Here is a 19,843-nt window from a genome sequence, read left to right on the forward strand (position 1 = left end):
TTCAAGAAATCCTGCAATTCATTCTTTACATTCCAGGAGGATAATACCTCTGAGTCATATATGCAGCAGTGGAGTAGGAAGGGCTGGTCCTCCTGTACGTCACCTGACTCACAGTGCTGACATAGTCTTTCTTCTCTGACCTTCCATGTTTTTCTATGGCGTCCTGTCTTTGTGGCCAGGCTATGGTCACAGAGTCTGTACATTGTTAATGTCTTCCTTTGTTTGAATTCTTTGATTTTGACAAGGTGTTGTGCTAATTTGATATCTCTTTTTAGAATTTGGTAACATATTTGTTAGAATTTCTCTCTCACTCCCCTCCCTCCCTGCCTCTCTCTATAGTGTGTTATTGACGTAGCAGTAGCATGCGTCGTTAATGCAGTATTTCCATACTCTCCCTATCTGTCCTCTCCTGGTAGATTGATCTTGGCGTGCGGCCAGCGGTCCGGCGTAGGGAGCCTGTTGGGGCGGAGGAGTGGAACACCAACATGGACCCTGAGGGACGCATGAGGAACGTCTCACACCTCAAACAGACCATATTCAAAGGGGTAAGGAACCAACTAAATACAGCATGGTAACATACTGAAACACCAGGAACCAACTAAATACAGCATGGTAACATACTGAAACACCAGGAACCAACTAAATACAGCATGGTAACATACTGAAACACCAGGAACCAACTAAATATAGCATGGTAATATACTGAAACACCAGGAACCAACTAAATACAGCATGGTAACATACTGAAACACCAGGAACCAACTAAATACAGCATGGTAACATACTGAAACACCAGGAACCAACTAAATACAGAATGGTAACATACTGAAACACCAGGAACCAACTAAATACAGCATGGTAACATACTGAAACACCAGGAACCAACTAAATACAGCATGGTAACATACTGAAACACCAGGAACCAACTAAATACAGCATGGTAACATACTGAAACACCAGGAACCAACTAAATACAGCATGATAACATACTGAAACACCAGGAACCAACTAAATACAGCATGGTAACATACTGAAACACCAGGAACCAACTAAATACAGCATGGTAACATACTGAAACACCAGGAACCAACTAAATACAGCATCATAACATACTGAAACACCAGGAACCAACTAAATACAGCATGGTAACATACTGAAACACCAGGAACCAACTAAATACAGCATGGTAACATACTGAAACACCAGGAACCAACTAAATACAGCATGGTAACATACTGAAACACCAGGAACCAACTAAATACAGCATGGTAACATACTGAAACACCAGGAACCAACTAAATACAGCATGGTAACATACTGAAACACCAGGAACCAACTAAATACAGCATGATATAACATAATGAAACACCAGGAACCAACTAAATACAGCATGGTAACATACTGAAACACCAGGAACCAACTAAATACAGCATGGTAACATACTGAAACACCAGGAACCAACTAAATACAGCATGGTAACATAATGAAACACCAGGAACCAACTAAATACAGCATGGTAACATAATGAAACACCAGGAACCAACTAAATACAACATGATAACATACTGAAACACCAGGAACCAACTAAATACAACATGATATAACATACTGAAACACCAGGAACCAACTAAATACAACATGATATAACATACTGAAACACCAGGAACCAACTAAATACAGCATGGTAACATACTGAAACACCAGGAACCAACTAAATACAGCATGATATAACATACTGAAACACCAGGAACCAACTAAATATAGCATGATATAACATACTGAAACACTAGGAACCAACTAAATACAGCATGATAACACAATGAAACACCAGGAACCAACTAAATACAGCATGATATAACATAATGAAACACTAGGAACCAACTAAATACAGCATGATAACATACTGAAACACCAGGAACCAACTAAATACAGCATGGTAACATACTGAAACACCAGGAACCAACTAAATACAGCATGGTAACATACTGAAACACCAGGAACCAACTAAATACAGCATGGTAACATACTGAAACACCAGGAACCAACTAAATACAGCATGGTAACATACTGAAACACCAGGAACCAACTAAATACGGCATGGTAACATACTGAAACACCAGGAACCAACTAAATACAGCATGGTAACATACTGAAACACAAGGAACCAACTAAATACCGCATGGTAACATACTGAAACACCAGGAACCAACTAAATACAGCATGGTAACATACTGAAACACCAGGAACCAACTAAATACAGCATAGTAACATACTGAAACACCAGGAACCAACTAAATACCGCATGGTAACATACTGAAACACCAGGAACCAACTAAATACAGCATGGTAACATACTGAAACACCAGGAACCAACTAAATACAGCATGGTAACATACTGAAACACCAGGAACCAACTAAATACAGCATGGTAACATACTGAAACACCAGGAACCAACTAAATACAACATGATATAACATACTGAAACACCAGGAACCAACTAAATACAACATGATAACATACTGAAACACCAGGAACCAACTAAATACAGCATGGTAACATACTGAAACACCAGGAACCAACTAAATACAGCATGGTAACATAGTGAAACACCAGGAACCAACTAAATACAGGATGGTAACATACTGAAACACCAGGAACCAACTAAATACAACATGATATAACATACTGAAACACCAGGAACCAACTAAATACAGCATGATAACATACTGAAACACCAGGAACCAACTAAATACAGCATGGTAACATACTGAAACACCAGGAACCAACTAAATACAACATGATAACATTCTGAAACACCAGGAACCAACTAAATACAACATGATATAACATACTGAAACACCAGGAACCAACTAAATACAACATGGTAACATACTGAAACACCAGGAACCAACTAAATACAGCATGGTAACATACTGAAACACCAGGAACCAACTAAATACAACATGATATAACATACTGAAACACCAGGAACCAACTAAATACAACATGGTAACATACTGAAACACCAGGAACCAACTAAATACAACATGATAACATACTGAAACACCAGGAACCAACTAAATACAGCATGGTAACATACTGAAACACCAGGAACCAACTAAATACAGCATGGTAACATACTGAAACACCAGGAACCAACTAAATACAGCATGGTAACATACTGAAACACCAGGAACCAACTAAATACAACATGGTAACATACTGAAACACCAGGAACCAACTAAATACAGCATGGTAACATACTGAAACACCAGGAACCAACTAAATACAACATGGTAACATACTGAAACACCAGGAACCAACTAAATACAACATGGTAACATACTGAAACACCAGGAACCAACTAAATACAACATGGTAACATACTGAAACACCAGGAACCAACTAAATACAACATGGTAACATACTGAAACACCAGGAACCAACTAAATACAGCATGGTAACATACTGAAACACCAGGAACCAACTAAATACAACATGGTAACATACTGAAACACCAGGAACCAACTAAATACAACATGGTAACATACTGAAACACCAGGAACCAACTAAATACAACATGATATAACATACTGAAACACCAGGAACCAACTAAATACAACATGGTAACATACTGAAACACCAGGAACCAACTAAATACAGCATGGTAACATACTGAAACACCAGGAACCAACTAAATACAGCATTTTAACATACTGAAACACCAGGAACCAACTAAATACAACATGATAACATACTGAAACACCAGGAACCAACTAAATACAGCATGGTAACATACTGAAACACCAGGAACCAACTAAATACAGCATGGTAACATACTGAAACACCAGGAACCAACTAAATACAGCATGGTAACATACTGAAACACCAGGAACCAACTAAATACAGCATGATAACATACTGAAACACCAGGAACCAACTAAATACAGCATGGTAACATACTGAAACACCAGGAACCAACTAAATACAGCATGGTAACATACTGAAACACCAGGAACCAACTAAATACAGCATGGTAACATACTGAAACACCAGGAACCAACTAAATACAGCATGATATAACATACTGAAACACCAGGAACCAACTAAATACAGCATGGTAACATACTGAAACACCAGGAACCAACTAAATACAGCATGATATAACATACTGAAACACCAGGAATCAACTAAATACAGCATGGTAACATAATGAAACACCAGGAACCAACTAAATACAGCATGATATAACATACTGAAACACCAGGAACCAACTAAATACAGCATGGTAACATACTGAAACACCAGGAACCAACTAAATACAGCATGGTAACATACTGAAACACCAGGAACCAACTAAATACAGCATGATAACATACTGAAACACCAGGAACCAACTAAATACAGCATGGTAACATACTGAAACACCAGGAACCAACTAAATACAGCATGATAACATACTGAAACACCAGGAACCAACTAAATACCGCATGGTAACATACTGAAACACCAGGAACCAACTAAATACAGCATGGTAACATACTGAAACACCAGGAACCAACTAAATACAGCATGGTAACATACTGAAACACCAGGAACCAACTAAATACAGCATGGTAACATACTGAAACACCAGGAACCAACTAAATACAGCATGATATAACATACTGAAACACCAGGAACCAACTAAATACAGCATGGTAACATACTGAAACACCAGGAACCAACTAAATACAGCATGATATAACATACTGAAACACCAGGAATCAACTAAATACAGCATGGTAACATAATGAAACACCAGGAACCAACTAAATACAGCATGATATAACATACTGAAACACCAGGAACCAACTAAATACAGCATGGTAACATACTGAAACACCAGGAACCAACTAAATACAGCATGGTAACATACTGAAACACCAGGAACCAACTAAATACAGCATGATAACATACTGAAACACCAGGAACCAACTAAATACAACATGATATAACATACTGAAACACCAGGAACCAACTAAATACAGCATGGTAACATACTGAAACACCAGGAACCAACTAAATACAGCATGGTAACATACTGAAACACCAGGAACCAACTAAATACAGCATGGTAACATACTGAAACACCAGGAACCAACTAAATACAGCATTTTAACATACTGAAACACCAGGAACCAACTAAATACAGCATGGTAACATACTGAAACACCAGGAACCAACTAAATACAGCATGATAACGTACTGAAACACCAGGAACCAACTAAATACAGCATGGTAACATACTGAAACACCAGGAACCAACTAAATACAGCATGGTAACATACTGAAACACCAGGAACCAACTAAATACAACATGATAACATACTGAAACACCAGGAACCAACTAAATACAGCATGGTAACATACTGAAACACCAGGAACCAACTAAATACAGCATGGTAACATACTGAAACACCAGGAACCAACTAAATACAGCATTTTAACATACTGAAACACCAGGAACCAACTAAATACAGCATGGTAACATACTGAAACACCAGGAACCAACTAAATACAGCATGATAACGTACTGAAACACCAGGAACCAACTAAATACAGCATGGTAACATACTGAAACACCAGGAACCAACTAAATACAGCATGGTAACATACTGAAACACCAGGAACCAACTAAATACAGCATGATAACATACTGAAACACCAGGAACCAACTAAATACCGCATGGTAACATACTGAAACACCAGGAACCAACTAAATACAGCATGGTAACATACTGAAACACCAGGAACCAACTAAATACAGCATGGTAACATACTGAAACACCAGGAACCAACTAAATACAGCATGGTAACATACTGAAACACCAGGAACCAACTAAATACAGCATGATATAACATACTGAAACACCAGGAACCAACTAAATACAGCATGGTAACATACTGAAACACCAGGAACCAACTAAATACAGCATGATATAACATACTGAAACACCAGGAATCAACTAAATACAGCATGGTAACATACTGAAACACCAGGAACCAACTAAATACAGCATGGTAACATAATGAAACACCAGGAACCAACTAAATACAGCATGATATAACATACTGAAACACCAGGAACCAACTAAATACAGCATGGTAACATACTGAAACACCAGGAACCAACTAAATACAGCATGGTAACATACTGAAACACCAGGAACCAACTAAATACAGCATGATAACATACTGAAACACCAGGAACCAACTAAATACAACATGATATAACATACTGAAACACCAGGAACCAACTAAATACAGCATGGTAACATACTGAAACACCAGGAACCAACTAAATACAGCATGGTAACATACTGAAACACCAGGAACCAACTAAATACAGCATGGTAACATACTGAAACACCAGGAACCAACTAAATACAGCATTTTAACATACTGAAACACCAGGAACCAACTAAATACAGCATGGTAACATACTGAAACACCAGGAACCAACTAAATACAGCATGATAACGTACTGAAACACCAGGAACCAACTAAATACAGCATGGTAACATACTGAAACACCAGGAACCAACTAAATACAGCATGGTAACATACTGAAACACCAGGAACCAACTAAATACAGCATGGTAACATACTGAAACACCAGGAACCAACTAAATACAGCATGGTAACATACTGAAACACCAGGAACCAACTAAATACAGCATGGTAACATACTGAAACACCAGGAACCAACTAAATACAACATGATAACATACTGAAACACCAGGAACCAACTAAATACAGCATGGTAACATACTGAAACACCAGGAACCAACTAAATACAACATGATAACATACTGAAACACCAGGAACCAACTAAATACAACATGATAACATACTGAAACACCAGGAACCAACTAAAAACAGCATGGTAACATACTGAAACACCAGGAACCAACTAAATACAGCATGATAACATACTGAAACACCGGGAACCAACTAAATACAGCATGGTAACATACTGAAACACCAGGAATCAACTAAATACAGCATGATAACATTCTGAAACACCAGGAACCAACTAAATACAGCATGGTAACATACTGAAACACCAGGAACCAACTAAATACAGCATTTTAACATACTGAAACACCAGGAACCAACTAAATACAACATGATATAACATACTGAAACACCAGGAACCAACTAAATACAACATGATATAACATACTGAAACACCAGGAGCCAACTAAATACAGCATGATAACATACTGAAACACCAGGAACCAACTAACTACAGCATTTTAACATACTGAAACACCAGGAACCAACTAAATACAACATGATATAACATACTGAAATACATTATCAAACGGGTCAGTCTCTGTATCTCAACTGAAATATCCTGGCAACGGATTTTGCAATGTTTGCATATTGTGGAATTACACTTTTCCCCCAACAAATAGGAAACACATCCCTTTGAATAACACAGGTAAATGGTCACTCTCTCCGCCTGTCACTTTGTGTAATGCTGCCTGCTATAACAACACTGCCCTGAATAGATGAATAAGTTGAAAAACATCAAAACAAAAGAGTATATTTAGTAAATGGTGCTGCTATTGTAATTTATCTACTGTTCTGTAAGAATATGATTTTTATTGTAGTGTCTGTTTTAACCAGTAGGATCTGTATTGTAGAGTGTCTGTTTTAACCAATAGGATCTGTATTGTAGAGTGTCTGTTTTAACCAATAGGATCTGTATTGTAGAGTGTCTGTTTTAACCAGTAGGATCTGTATTGTAGAGTGTCTGTTTTAACCAATAGATCTGTATTGTAGAGTGTCTGTTTTAACCAATAGGATCTGTATTGTAGAGTGTCTGTTTTAACCAGTAGGATCTGTATTGTAGAGTGTCTGTTTTAACCAGACATGAATAGGATCTGTATTGTAGTGTCTGTTTTAACCAGTAGGATCTGTATTGTAGAGTGTCTGTTTTAACCAATAGGATCTGTATTGTAGAGTGTCTGTTTTAACCAGACATGAATAGGATCTGTATTGTAGAGTGTCTGTTTTAACCAATAGATCTGTATTGTAGAGTGTCTGTTTTAACCAGACATGAATAGGATCTGTATTGTAGAGTGTCTGTTTTAACCAATAGATCTGTATTGTAGAGTGTCTGTTTTAACCAATAGGATCTGTATTGTAGAGTGTCTGTTTTAACCAATAGATCTGTATTGTAGAGTGTCTGTTTTAACCAATAGGATCTGTATTGTAGAGTGTCTGTTTTAACCAATAGGATCTGTATTGTAGTGTCTGCTTTAACCAGTAGGATCTGTATTGTAGAGTGTCTGTTTTAACCAATAGGATCTGTATTGTAGTGTCTGTTTTAACCAATAGGATCTGTATTGTAGTGTCTGTTTTAACCAGTAGGATCTGTATTGTAGAGTGTCTGTTTTAACCAATAGGATCTGTATTGTAGTGTCTGTTTTAACCAATATGATCTGTATTGTAGAGTGTCTGTTTTAACCAATAGGATCTGTATTGTAGAGTGTCTGTTTTAACCAATAGGATCTGTATTGTAGAGTGTCTGTTTTAACCAGACATGAATAGGGTCTGTATTGTAGAGTGTCTGTTTTAACCAGACATGAATAGGATCTGTATTGTAGAGTGTCTGTTTTAACCAATAGATCTGTATTGTAGAGTGTCTGTTTTAACCAATAGGATCTGTATTGTAGAGTGTCTGTTTTAACCAATAGGATCTGTATTGTAGAGTGTCTGTTTTAGCCAGTAGGATCTGTATTGTAGTGTCTGTTTAACCAATAGGATCTGTATTGTAGAGTGTCTGTTTTAACCAATAGATCTGTATTGTAGAGTGTCTGTTTTAACGAGACATGCATAGGATCTGTATTGTAGTCTGTTTTAACCAGTAGGATCTGTATTGTAGAGTGTCTGTTTTAACCATTAGGATCTGTATTGTAGAGTGTCTGTTTTAACCAGACATGAATAGGATCTGTATTGTAGTCTGTTTTAACCAATATGATCTGTATTGTAGTCTGTTTTAACCAGTAGGATCTGTATTGTAGAGTGTCTGTTTTAACCAGTAGGATCTGTATTGTAGAGTGTCTATTTTAACCAATAGGATCTGTATTGTAGAGTGTCTGTTTTAACCAATAGGATCTGTATTGTAGAGTGTCTGTTTTAACCAATATATCTGTATTGTAGAGTGTCTGTTTTAGCCAGTAGGATCTGTATTGTAGAATGTCTGTTTAACCAATAGGATCTGTATTGTAGAGTGTCTGTTTTAACCAATAGGATCTGTATTGTAGAGTGTCTGTTTTAACCAATAGATCTGTATTGTAGAGTGTCTGTTTTAACCAGACATGAATAGGATCTGTATTGTAGTCTGTTTTAACCAGTAGGATCTGTATTGTAGAGTGTCTGTTTTAACCATTAGGATCTGTATTGTAGAGTGTCTGTTTTAACCAGACATGAATAGGATCTGTATTGTAGTCTGTTTTAACCAGTAGGATCTGTATTGTAGAGTGTCTGTTTTAACCAGTAGGATCTGTATTGTAGTGTCTGTTTTAACCAATAGGATCTGTATTGTAGAGTGTCTGTTTTAACCAGTAGGATCTGTATTGTAGAGTGTCTGTTTTAACCAATAGGATCTGTATTGTAGAGTGTCTGTTTTAACCAATAGGATCTGTATTGTAGAGTGTCTGTTTTAACCAGTAGGATCTGTATTGTAGAGTGTCTGTTTTAACCAATATATCTGTATTGTAGAGTGTCTGTTTTAACCAATAGGATCTGTATTGTAGAGTGTCTGTTTTAACCAGTAGGATCTGTATTGTAGAGTGTCTGTTTTAACCAGACATGAATAGGATCTGTATTGTAGAGTGTCTGTTTTAACCAATATATCTGTATTGTAGAGTGTCTGTTTTAACCAGACATGAATAGGATCTGTATTGTAGAGTGTCTGTTTTAACCAATAGATCTGTATTGTAGAGTGTCTGTTTTAACCAATAGGATCTGTATTGTAGAGTGTCTGTTTTAACCAATAGATCTGTATTGTAGAGTGTCTGTTTTAACCAATAGGATCTGTATTGTAGAGTGTCTGTTTTAACCAATAGGATCTGTATTGTAGTGTCTGTTTTAACCAGTAGGATCTGTATTGTAGAGTGTCTGTTTTAACCAATAGGATCTGTATTGTAGAGTGTCTGTTTTAACCAGACATGAATAGGATCTGTATTGTAGAGTGTCTGTTTTAACCAATAGATCTGTATTGTAGAGTGTCTGTTTTAACCAGACATGAATAGGATCTGTATTGTAGAGTGTCTGTTTTAACCAATAGATCTGTATTGTAGAGTGTCTGTTTTAACCAATAGGATCTGTATTGTAGAGTGTCTGTTTTAACCAATAGATCTGTATTGTAGAGTGTCTGTTTTAACCAATAGGATCTGTATTGTAGAGTGTCTGTTTTAACCAATAGGATCTGTATTGTAGTGTCTGCTTTAACCAGTAGGATCTGTATTGTAGAGTGTCTGTTTTAACCAATAGGATCTGTATTGTAGTGTCTGTTTTAACCAATATGATCTGTATTGTAGAGTGTCTGTTTTAACCAATAGGATCTGTATTGTAGAGTGTCTGTTTTAACCAGACATGAATAGGATCTGTATTGTAGAGTGTCTGTTTTAACCAGACATGAATAGGGTCTGTATTGTAGAGTGTCTGTTTTAACCAATAGGATCTGTATTGTAGAGTGTCTGTTTTAACCAATATATCTGTATTGTAGAGTGTCTGTTTTAACCAATAGGATCTGTATTGTAGAGTGTCTGTTTTAACCAATAGGATCTGTATTGTAGAGTGTCTGTTTTAACCAATAGATCTGTATTGTAGAGTGTCTGTTTTAACCAATAGGATCTGTATTGTAGAGTGTCTGTTTTAACCAGTAGGATCTGTATTGTAGAGTGTCTGTTTTAACCAGACATGAATAGGATCTGTATTGTAGAGTGTCTGTTTTAACCAATAGATCTGTATTGTAGAGTGTCTGTTTTAAACAATAGGATCTGTATTGTAGAGTGTCTGTTTTAACCAATAGGATCTGTATTGTAGAGTGTCTGTTTTAACCAATAGATCTGTATTGTAGAGTGTCTGTTTTAACCAATAGGATCTGTATTGTAGAGTGTCTGTTTTAACCAGTAGGATCTGTATTGTAGAGTGTCTGTTTTAACCAGACATGAATAGGATCTGTATTGTAGAGTGTCTGTTTTAACCAATAGATCTGTATTGTAGAGTGTCTGTTTTAACCAATAGGATCTGTATTGTAGAGTGTCTGTTTTAACCAATAGGATCTGTATTGTAGAGTGTCTGTTTTAACCAATATATCTGTATTGTAGAGTGTCTGTTTTAGCCAGTAGGATCTGTATTGTAGTGTATGTTTAACCAATAGGATCTGTATTGTAGAGTGTCTGTTTTAACCAATAGGATCTGTATTGTAGAGTGTCTGTTTTAACCAATAGATCTGTATTGTAGAGTGTCTGTTTTAACCAGACATGCATAGGATCTGTATTGTAGTCTGTTTTAACCAGTAGGATCTGTATTGTAGAGTGTCTGTTTTAACCATTAGGATCTGTATTGTAGAGTGTCTGTTTTAACCAGACATGAATAGGATCTGTATTGTAGTCTGTTTTAACCAATAGGATCTGTATTGTAGTCTGTTTTAACCAGTAGGATCTGTATTGTAGAGTGTCTGTTTTAACCAGTAGGATCTGTATTGTAGAGTGTCTATTTTAACCAATAGGATCTGTATTGTAGAGTGTCTGTTTTAACCAATAGGATCTGTATTGTAGAGTGTCTGTTTTAACCAATATATCTGTATTGTAGAGTGTCTGTTTTAGCCAGTAGGATCTGTATTGTAGAGTGTCTGTTTAACCAATAGGATCTGTATTGTAGAGTGTCTGTTTTAACCAATAGGATCTGTATTGTAGAGTGTCTGTTTTAACCAATAGATCTGTATTGTAGAGTGTCTGTTTTAACCAGACATGAATAGGATCTGTATTGTAGTCTGTTTTAACCAGTAGGATCTGTATTGTAGAGTGTCTGTTTTAACCATTAGGATCTGTATTGTAGAGTGTCTGTTTTAACCAGACATGAATAGGATCTGTATTGTAGTCTGTTTTAACCAGTAGGATCTGTATTGTAGAGTGTCTGTTTTAACCAGTAGGATCTGTATTGTAGTGTCTGTTTTAACCAATAGGATCTGTATTGTAGAGTGTCTGTTTTAACCAGACATGAATAGGATCTGTATTGTAGTCTGTTTTAACCAGTAGGATCTGTATTGTAGAGTGTCTGTTTTAACCAGACATGAATAGGATCTGTATTGTAGTCTGTTTTAACCAGTAGGATCTGTATTGTAGAGTGTCTGTTTTAACCAGTAGGATCTGTATTGTAGTGTCTGTTTTAACCAGTAGGATCTGTATTGTAGAGTGTCTGTTTTAACCAGACATGAATAGGATCTGTATTGTAGAGTGTTTGTTTTAACCAATAGGATCTGTATTGTAGAGTGTCTGTTTTAACCAGACATGAATAGGATCTGTATTGTAGTCTGTTTTAACCAGTAGGATCTGTATTGTAGAGTGTCTGTTTTAACCAGACATGAATAGGATCTGTATTGTAGTCTGTTTTAACCAGTAGGATCTGTATTGTAGAGTGTCTGTTTTAACCAGTAGGATCTGTATTGTAGTGTCTGTTTTAACCAGTAGGATCTGTATTGTAGAGTGTCTGTTTTAACCAGACATGAATAGGATCTGTATTGTAGAGTGTTTGTTTTAACCAATAGGATCTGTATTGTAGAGTGTCTGTTTTAACCAGACATGAATAGGATCTGTATTGTAGTCTGTTTTAACCAGTAGGATCTGTATTGTAGTGTCTGTTTCACACTTGAGTCACCACATCCTGAGATTTGTATCCCCTATAGCCACAGAGGTAGCCCTAGACACACACACACACACACACACACACGCACACACACGCACACACACACACACACACACACACACACACACACCCTCTGCTGTTAATTAAGAGAGCAGCAACAGCACAAATCCAGCACTGCTTTTAATGCTGTTCCTACATATACTGTTCATCCTTCACAGAGCTAGCTACAGTATCTCCTCAATACTGTTCATCCTTCACAGAGCTAGCTACAGTAGCTCCTCAACACTGTTCATCCTTCACAGAGCTAGCTACAGTATCTCCTCAATACTGTCCATCCTTCACAGAGCTAGCTAAAGTATCTCCTCAATACTGTCCATCCTTCACAGAGCTAGCTACAGTATCTCCTCAATACTGTCCATCCTTCACAGAGCTAGCTACAGTATCTCCTCAATACTGTTCATCCTTCACAGAGCTAGCTACAGTATCTCCTCAACACTGTTCATCCTTCACAGAGCTAGCTACAGTATCTCCTCAATACTGTCCATCCTTCACAGAGCTAGCTACAGTAACTCCTCAATACTGTTCATCCTTCACAGAGCTAGCTACAGTATCTCCTCAATACTGTCCATCCTTCACAGAGCTAGCTACAGTAACTCCTCAATACTGTTCATCCTTCACAGAGCTAGCTACAGTATCTCCTCAATACTGTCCATCCTTCACAGAGCTAGCTACAGTATCTCCTCAATACTGTTCATCCTTCACAGAGCTAGCTACAGTATCTCCTCAATACTGTCCATCCTTCACAGAGCTAGCTACAGTATCTCCTCAATACTGTTCATCCTTCACAGAGCTAATTACAGTATCTCCTCAATATTGTATTGTGAGTCGGTCTGCCTGTGGCCTTGAGCAGTGAGGCAGAACACTCATTAAAGGCAGTATCTGATGCCTCTCTCTAGTCTCTCTACGTGGTGGATATAAAAATAGGGGTCAGCCTCTTCTCAGAGATCGTTTTGTCTCCCGTCTTCTTTCTCTCTGAAGCAACAGCTGGAAGTAAATGTCTGAGTTTGAACTGGAGTAGCTCTGTTAGGCCTGTTTGTTAATGTTACTTACTGTAGGGCTGTGGGAATAAAAGCTGTCTGTCTCTCCTCTCTTATTTTCTCCGTCTCTCTCTGTCTCTCTCTCTCTCTGTCTCTCTCTCTCTCTGTCTCTCTCTGTCTCTCTCTCTCTCTCTCTGTCTCTCTCTGTCTCTCTCTCTCTCTGTCTCTCTCTCTGTCTCTCTCTGTCTCTCTCTCTCTCTCTGTCTCTCTCTCTGTCTCTGTCTCTCTCTCTCTCTCTCTCTGTCTCTCTCTCTCTCTCTCTCTCTCTGTCTCTCTCTCTCTCTCTCTCTGTCCCTCTCTCTCTCTCTGTCCCTCTCTCTCTCTCTCTCTCTCTCTCTCTCTCTCTCTCTCTCTCTCTCTCTCTCTCTCTCTCTCCCTCTCCCCCATCCCTCTTTCTGTCTCTCCTTCCCTCCTAGGGTCTGTGTCATGTGTTGAGGAAGGAGGGATGGAAGTTTCTGCTGGGCTACTTCCCCTGGGAGAGCACCTCGGAGGAGAGGAGGAGTCTGACCAGGAGGAAAACGTGAGAGAGCCACTCCTACTCATTAGGAGACTGGGAGCCCTGCCATGGTTGACACATTATCTCTGTCAGATCTGCATCATAACAGCACTGTTGATGAAATACTAGGATAGGAAACCCCACAACTCTCACGTCATGTTGTCTTTATGGTTGTAGAGAGATTTTCACAAAGTTTATGAATCGGTAAGCTTTACATTTACAAGTAAATATGACTTTGTATTTCAGAATGGCTAATAAGTTTGTGTGAAAACAAACGGTGCTGTTCAGATGGCGTTATGAGCACGGTGTATGAAGAGAATACTAGTTCTCATAGCACAGCACCAGGTTATGTTGTAAACCAGTTTAAGGAAAGTAAAGTGGCCCCTACTATCCTGTTTATTTTTTTATTTTTTATTTTATTTCACCTTTATTTAACCAGGTAAGCCAGTTGAGAACAAGTTCTCATTTACAACTGCGACCTGGCCAAGATAAAGCAAAGCAGTGCTATAAAAACAACAACACAGAGTTACATATGGGGTAAAACAAAACATAAAGTCAAAAATACAACAGAAATACATATATATACAGTGTGTGCAAATATAGTAAGTTATGGAGGTAAGGCAATAAATAGGCCATAGTGCAAAATAATTACAATTAGTATTAACACTGGAATGATAGATGTGCAAGAGATGATGTGCAAATAGAGATACTGGGGTACAAATGAACAAAATAAATAACAATATAGGGATGAGGTAGTTGGGTGGGCTAATTTCAGATGGGCTGTGTACAGGTGCAGTGATCGGTAAGGTGCTCTGACAACTGATGCTTAAAGTTAGTGAGGGAGATAAGAGTCTCCAGCTTCAGAGATTATTATACATCACACAGTAAACACACCCCTAAATGAGGTTAGGGCATTAGGGCTGGGAATTGTCAGGGACCTCACGATACGATATTATCACGATACGTATGTGCCGACTCTATATGTATTACGATACGATATTATCACGATACGTATGTGCCGACTCTATATGTATTACGATACGATATTATCACGATACGTATGTGCCGACTCTATATGTATTACGATTCGATATTGCGATTTGATGTTCCAAACATATTGCTCACTAACTGTCTGCTGCAGAGAGACCGTGAGAAAATAAGTTTTGATCAGTCATGGAAATAAGTGCTGATAACATGTTGGGTCACTATTAAAAGGTCCAATGCGGCCATTTTTTTATCTGAATATCAAATAATTTCTGGGAAACAATTAAGTACCTTCCTGTGATTTGTTTTTTAATTAAAAGGGTCAAAAAGAAACAAAAATAGTTTATTCTCAAGCAAGGATTTAGCAAGGGCTCTCTGGGAGTGGTCTGAGTGGGGAGGGGAACACTAGCTGTGATTGGCAGAGAGGTTTGGAACGCTCTTTCTTATTGGTCTGTTAACTAATTTACTGCCTGGTGATGTCACCAAGCAGGACAAAACTCCATCCCACCAAAACAGACAGAAATTTCAGGCGGTCTTTTCAAACAACTCTTACACTAAAATGGCATTATAATTTTCACAATATTATTTCAACCTTATAGTGTGGAAATGTATTTAAAAGACAGGAAAATCACGATTTTGACTGCACTGGGCCTTTAAAAATAAGATGCTATAGGACGGAAAATACTGGCGTTTTGCCGCAGATAGTCGACTAGCACTAGCTAACACTATCTAGCAAAATATGAAAATATACATTTTTTTAATATTTTTTTTTACTTTGAGTCAAAGTATCTATAATATAGTCCAAAATAATATTGTGATATGTAACTATCAATTTTTTCCCCGCGTCGTCTCTCTCCTTTACTTTTCTCATTCATTTACATTTTAGTCATTTAGCAGACGCTCTTATCCAGAGCCACTTACAGTTAGTGAGTGCATACATTATTATTATTTTTTTTAATCTTTCCTCAACGATGACTACTTATTGCCTCTTCTCATCCTCTCTTCCTCTCTTTCCTCAGGGATGAGTACTTCCGTATGAAGCTCCAGTGGAAGTCAGTGAGTGAGGAGCAAGAGAAACGCAACAGCAGGTTAAGAGACCACAGGAGTCTTATAGGTAATCACCACCATCATCATCATCATCACTTCTAACAGAATGTTAGTCAGGAGTCTTATAGGTAATCACCACCATCATCATCATCTTCTAACAGAATGTTAGTCAGGAGTCTTATAGGTAATCACCACCATCATCTTCTTCTAACAGAATGTTAGTCACCAGATAACGTGTATTGGCAGTATCCTAGAGGTTAGACCAGCAGCCGGAAGGCTTTCATCCCATGTAACATATCCTGCCATTGTGCCCTTGAGCAAGGCACTTAACCCCCACAATTGCTGCTGCTGACCCTGTGCCGCTCAACGTGTGTTTGTGTATCTGGGGGTGTTGGGGAAGCCAGAAGACAAACGTCCATTCAAACTGAAGGACAATAGTTGTATTCTATTTGATTCTGTTGGTCTGACAGTAGGATGGGGAAGTGGTTTGTACAATGGGCACTGTGGCCAACAGATAGGAGACCTTTCCAATATGCTAATGAGTCAGGCTCCTTGTTCCAGGATCCTGTCAGCAATTTAACTTCCCCAGCCAGTGAAGAACAAAACTTGGCCACATTCTGTCTGGGTTTCACCCCAAACTGCTCAGCAAAGCCATCGAAAACAAAGTGTGACACCACTCCTGGTTTAGCAGCTTGAAGACTGAGCTGGGCCTGGAACCAATCTGGCTCCCGTCGGATCAACCCCATGTTTTATTCAATATTCCATCAGCGTCGTCAGCCTGTAGAACAGAGCCCCGTGGTTGCGTCACAAATGGCACCCTATAGAGTGCACTACTTTTGACCAGAGCCCCTGTGTGCACTAAATAGGGAATAGGTGGCCATTTGGGACGTAGCCCGTGTCAGCCAGGTAATGGGGTCTCATCTCCTGATTGTAGAGGAATGATCCATACTGCATCTGGCTGGCACCTCAATGGACTTGGCATTTCTATTCTCTCTCTCTCTCTCTCTCTCTCTCTCTCTCTCTCTCTCTCTCTCTCTCTCTGTCTCTCTGTCTCTGTCTCTGTCTCTGTCTCTGTCTCTGTCTCTGTCTCTGTCTCTCTGTCTCTGTCTCTGTCTCTGTCTCTCTCTCTGTCTCTCTCTCTCTCTGTCTCGCTCTCTCTCTCGCTCTCTCTCTCTCTCTCTGTCTCTCTCTCTGAGTCTCGCCCCTCTCTATTCAAAGGAGAGAAATTAGGCTCCGGTTGTAACAGGGTTAGGGTTGTGTGCTCTCTGTAAATGTCAACCTGAAATGAATATGGAAATTAGCGGCGGCTGGCACGGAGCAATTCAACTCCTGGGAGTAAACTTTTGTCTAAGGACAATCAGGCGAGTTTGTGTGGTGAAGTCAGGGCCTGTATTCATAAAGCCTCTCAGAGTAGAAGTGCTGATCCAGGATCAGGTTCCTTCTGTCCATGTCATCTGATTCATTATGTTCTAATAGATCAGTACTCCTCCTACTCTGACTCTTTATGAATACTGGCCCTGGTGGCTGTTAGTTCCCTTTACAGAGAAAGACCCTCCTACTCTTTATGAATACTGGCCCTGGTGGCTGTTAGTTCCCTCTACAGAGAAAGACCCTCCTACTCTTTATGAATACTGGCCCTGGTGGCTGTTAGTTCCCTTTACAGAGAAAGACCCTCCTACTCTTTATGAATACTGGCCCTGGTGGCTGTTAGTTCCCTCTACAGAGAAAGACCCTCCTACTCTTTATGAATACTGGCCCTGGTGGCTGTTAGTTCCCTCTACAGAGAAAGACCCTCCTACTCTTTATGAATACTGGCCCTGGTGGCTGTTAGTTCCCTCTACAGAGAAAGAAGTAAACAGGACAGATAAACGGAGTCTAAAGACAGTCCGTCCGTCAGTCCGTCCGCACGTCCGTCAGTCCGTAAGGATGGATTGTGTAAATTCTGCATCTATATATTTTGTCTGTATTTTCTGTCTATTGTCTGTATGTAATTGTCTGTCTGTCTAACTCCATAGCAGCACCGTTTCACTGAGTCAAATCCTGGACACGCAAAAATGTATTTGGTGAATAAAGATGATTCTGATCCTAAGGTCCCTGACTGCGTTGATTTCCTCCACAGAGAAAGACGTGAACAGGACAGATAGGACCAACACGTTCTATGAAGGACCAGACAGCCCAGGACTGATTCTGCTGCGCGACGTCCTCATGACCTACTGCATGTATGACTTTGACCTGGGTAAGACTAAGCTTGTCATACTGCATGTATGACTTTGACCTGGGTAAGACAAAGCTTGACCTACTGCATGTATGACTTTGACCTGGGTAAGACTAAGCTTGACCTACTGCATGTATGACTTTGACCTGGGTAAGACTAAGCTTGACCTACTGCATGTATGACTTTGACCTGGGTAAGACTAAGCTTGTCATACTGTATGACTTTGACCTGGGTAAGACTAAGCTTGTCATACTGAATGACTTTGACCTGGGTAAGACTAAGCTTGTCATACTGCATGACTTTGACCTGGGTAAGACTAAGCTTGTCATACTGCATGTATGACTTTGACCTGGGTAAGACAAAGCCTGTCATACTGCATGTATGACTTTGACCTGGGTAAGACAAAGCCTGTCATACTGCATGTATGACTTTGACCTGGGTAAGACAAAGCCTGTCATACTGCATGTATGACTTTGACCTGGGTAAGACAAAGCTTGTCATACTGCATGTATGACTTTGACCTGGGTAAGACATAGCTTGTCATACTGCATGTATGACTTTGACCTGGGTAAGACAAAGCTTGTCATACTGCATGTATGACTTTGACCTGGGTAAGACAAAGCTTGTCATACTGCATGTATGACTTTGACCTGGGTAAGACAAAGCTTGTCATACTGAATGACTTTGACCTGGGTAAGACGAAGCTTGTCATACTGAATGACTTTGACCTGGGTAAGACGAAGCTTGTCATACTGAATGACTTTGACCTGGGTAAGACGAAGCTTGTCATACTGAATGACTTTGACCTGGGTAAGACGAAGCTTGTCATACTGAATGACTTTGACCTGGGTAAGACGAAGCTTGTCATACTGAATGACTTTGACCTGGGTAAGACGAAGCTTGTCATACTGAATGACTTTGACCTGGGTAAGACGAAGCTTGTCATACTGAATGACTTTGACCTGGGTAAGACGAAGCTTGACATACTGAATGACTTTGACCTGGGTAAGACGATAAGACGGTAAGATTCCGCTCCAGACATTACCACGAGCCTGTCCTCCCCAATTAAGGTG

General features: G+C 39.0%; 1 protein-coding gene across 1 annotated transcript in view; it reads left to right on the top strand.

The window, feature by feature from the left end:
• Positions 1-19,843, top strand: part of LOC311114699 (TBC1 domain family member 15-like) — a 52,991-nt gene that overhangs the window by 12,936 nt on the left and 20,212 nt on the right. Inside the window, exons 3-6 of the mRNA XM_084189938.1 lie at positions 417-545; positions 14,445-14,548; positions 16,528-16,622; positions 18,675-18,791. Of these exons, the coding sequence (XP_084046064.1) occupies positions 417-545; positions 14,445-14,548; positions 16,528-16,622; positions 18,675-18,791 (445 nt within the window). The remainder of the gene's footprint in view (positions 1-416; positions 546-14,444; positions 14,549-16,527; positions 16,623-18,674; positions 18,792-19,843) is intronic.

This window comes from Coregonus lavaretus (assembly GCF_964263955.1).
Source record: "Coregonus lavaretus genome assembly, contig: HAP1_SCAFFOLD_557, whole genome shotgun sequence".
Taxonomy (NCBI): Eukaryota; Metazoa; Chordata; class Actinopteri; order Salmoniformes; family Salmonidae; genus Coregonus; species Coregonus lavaretus.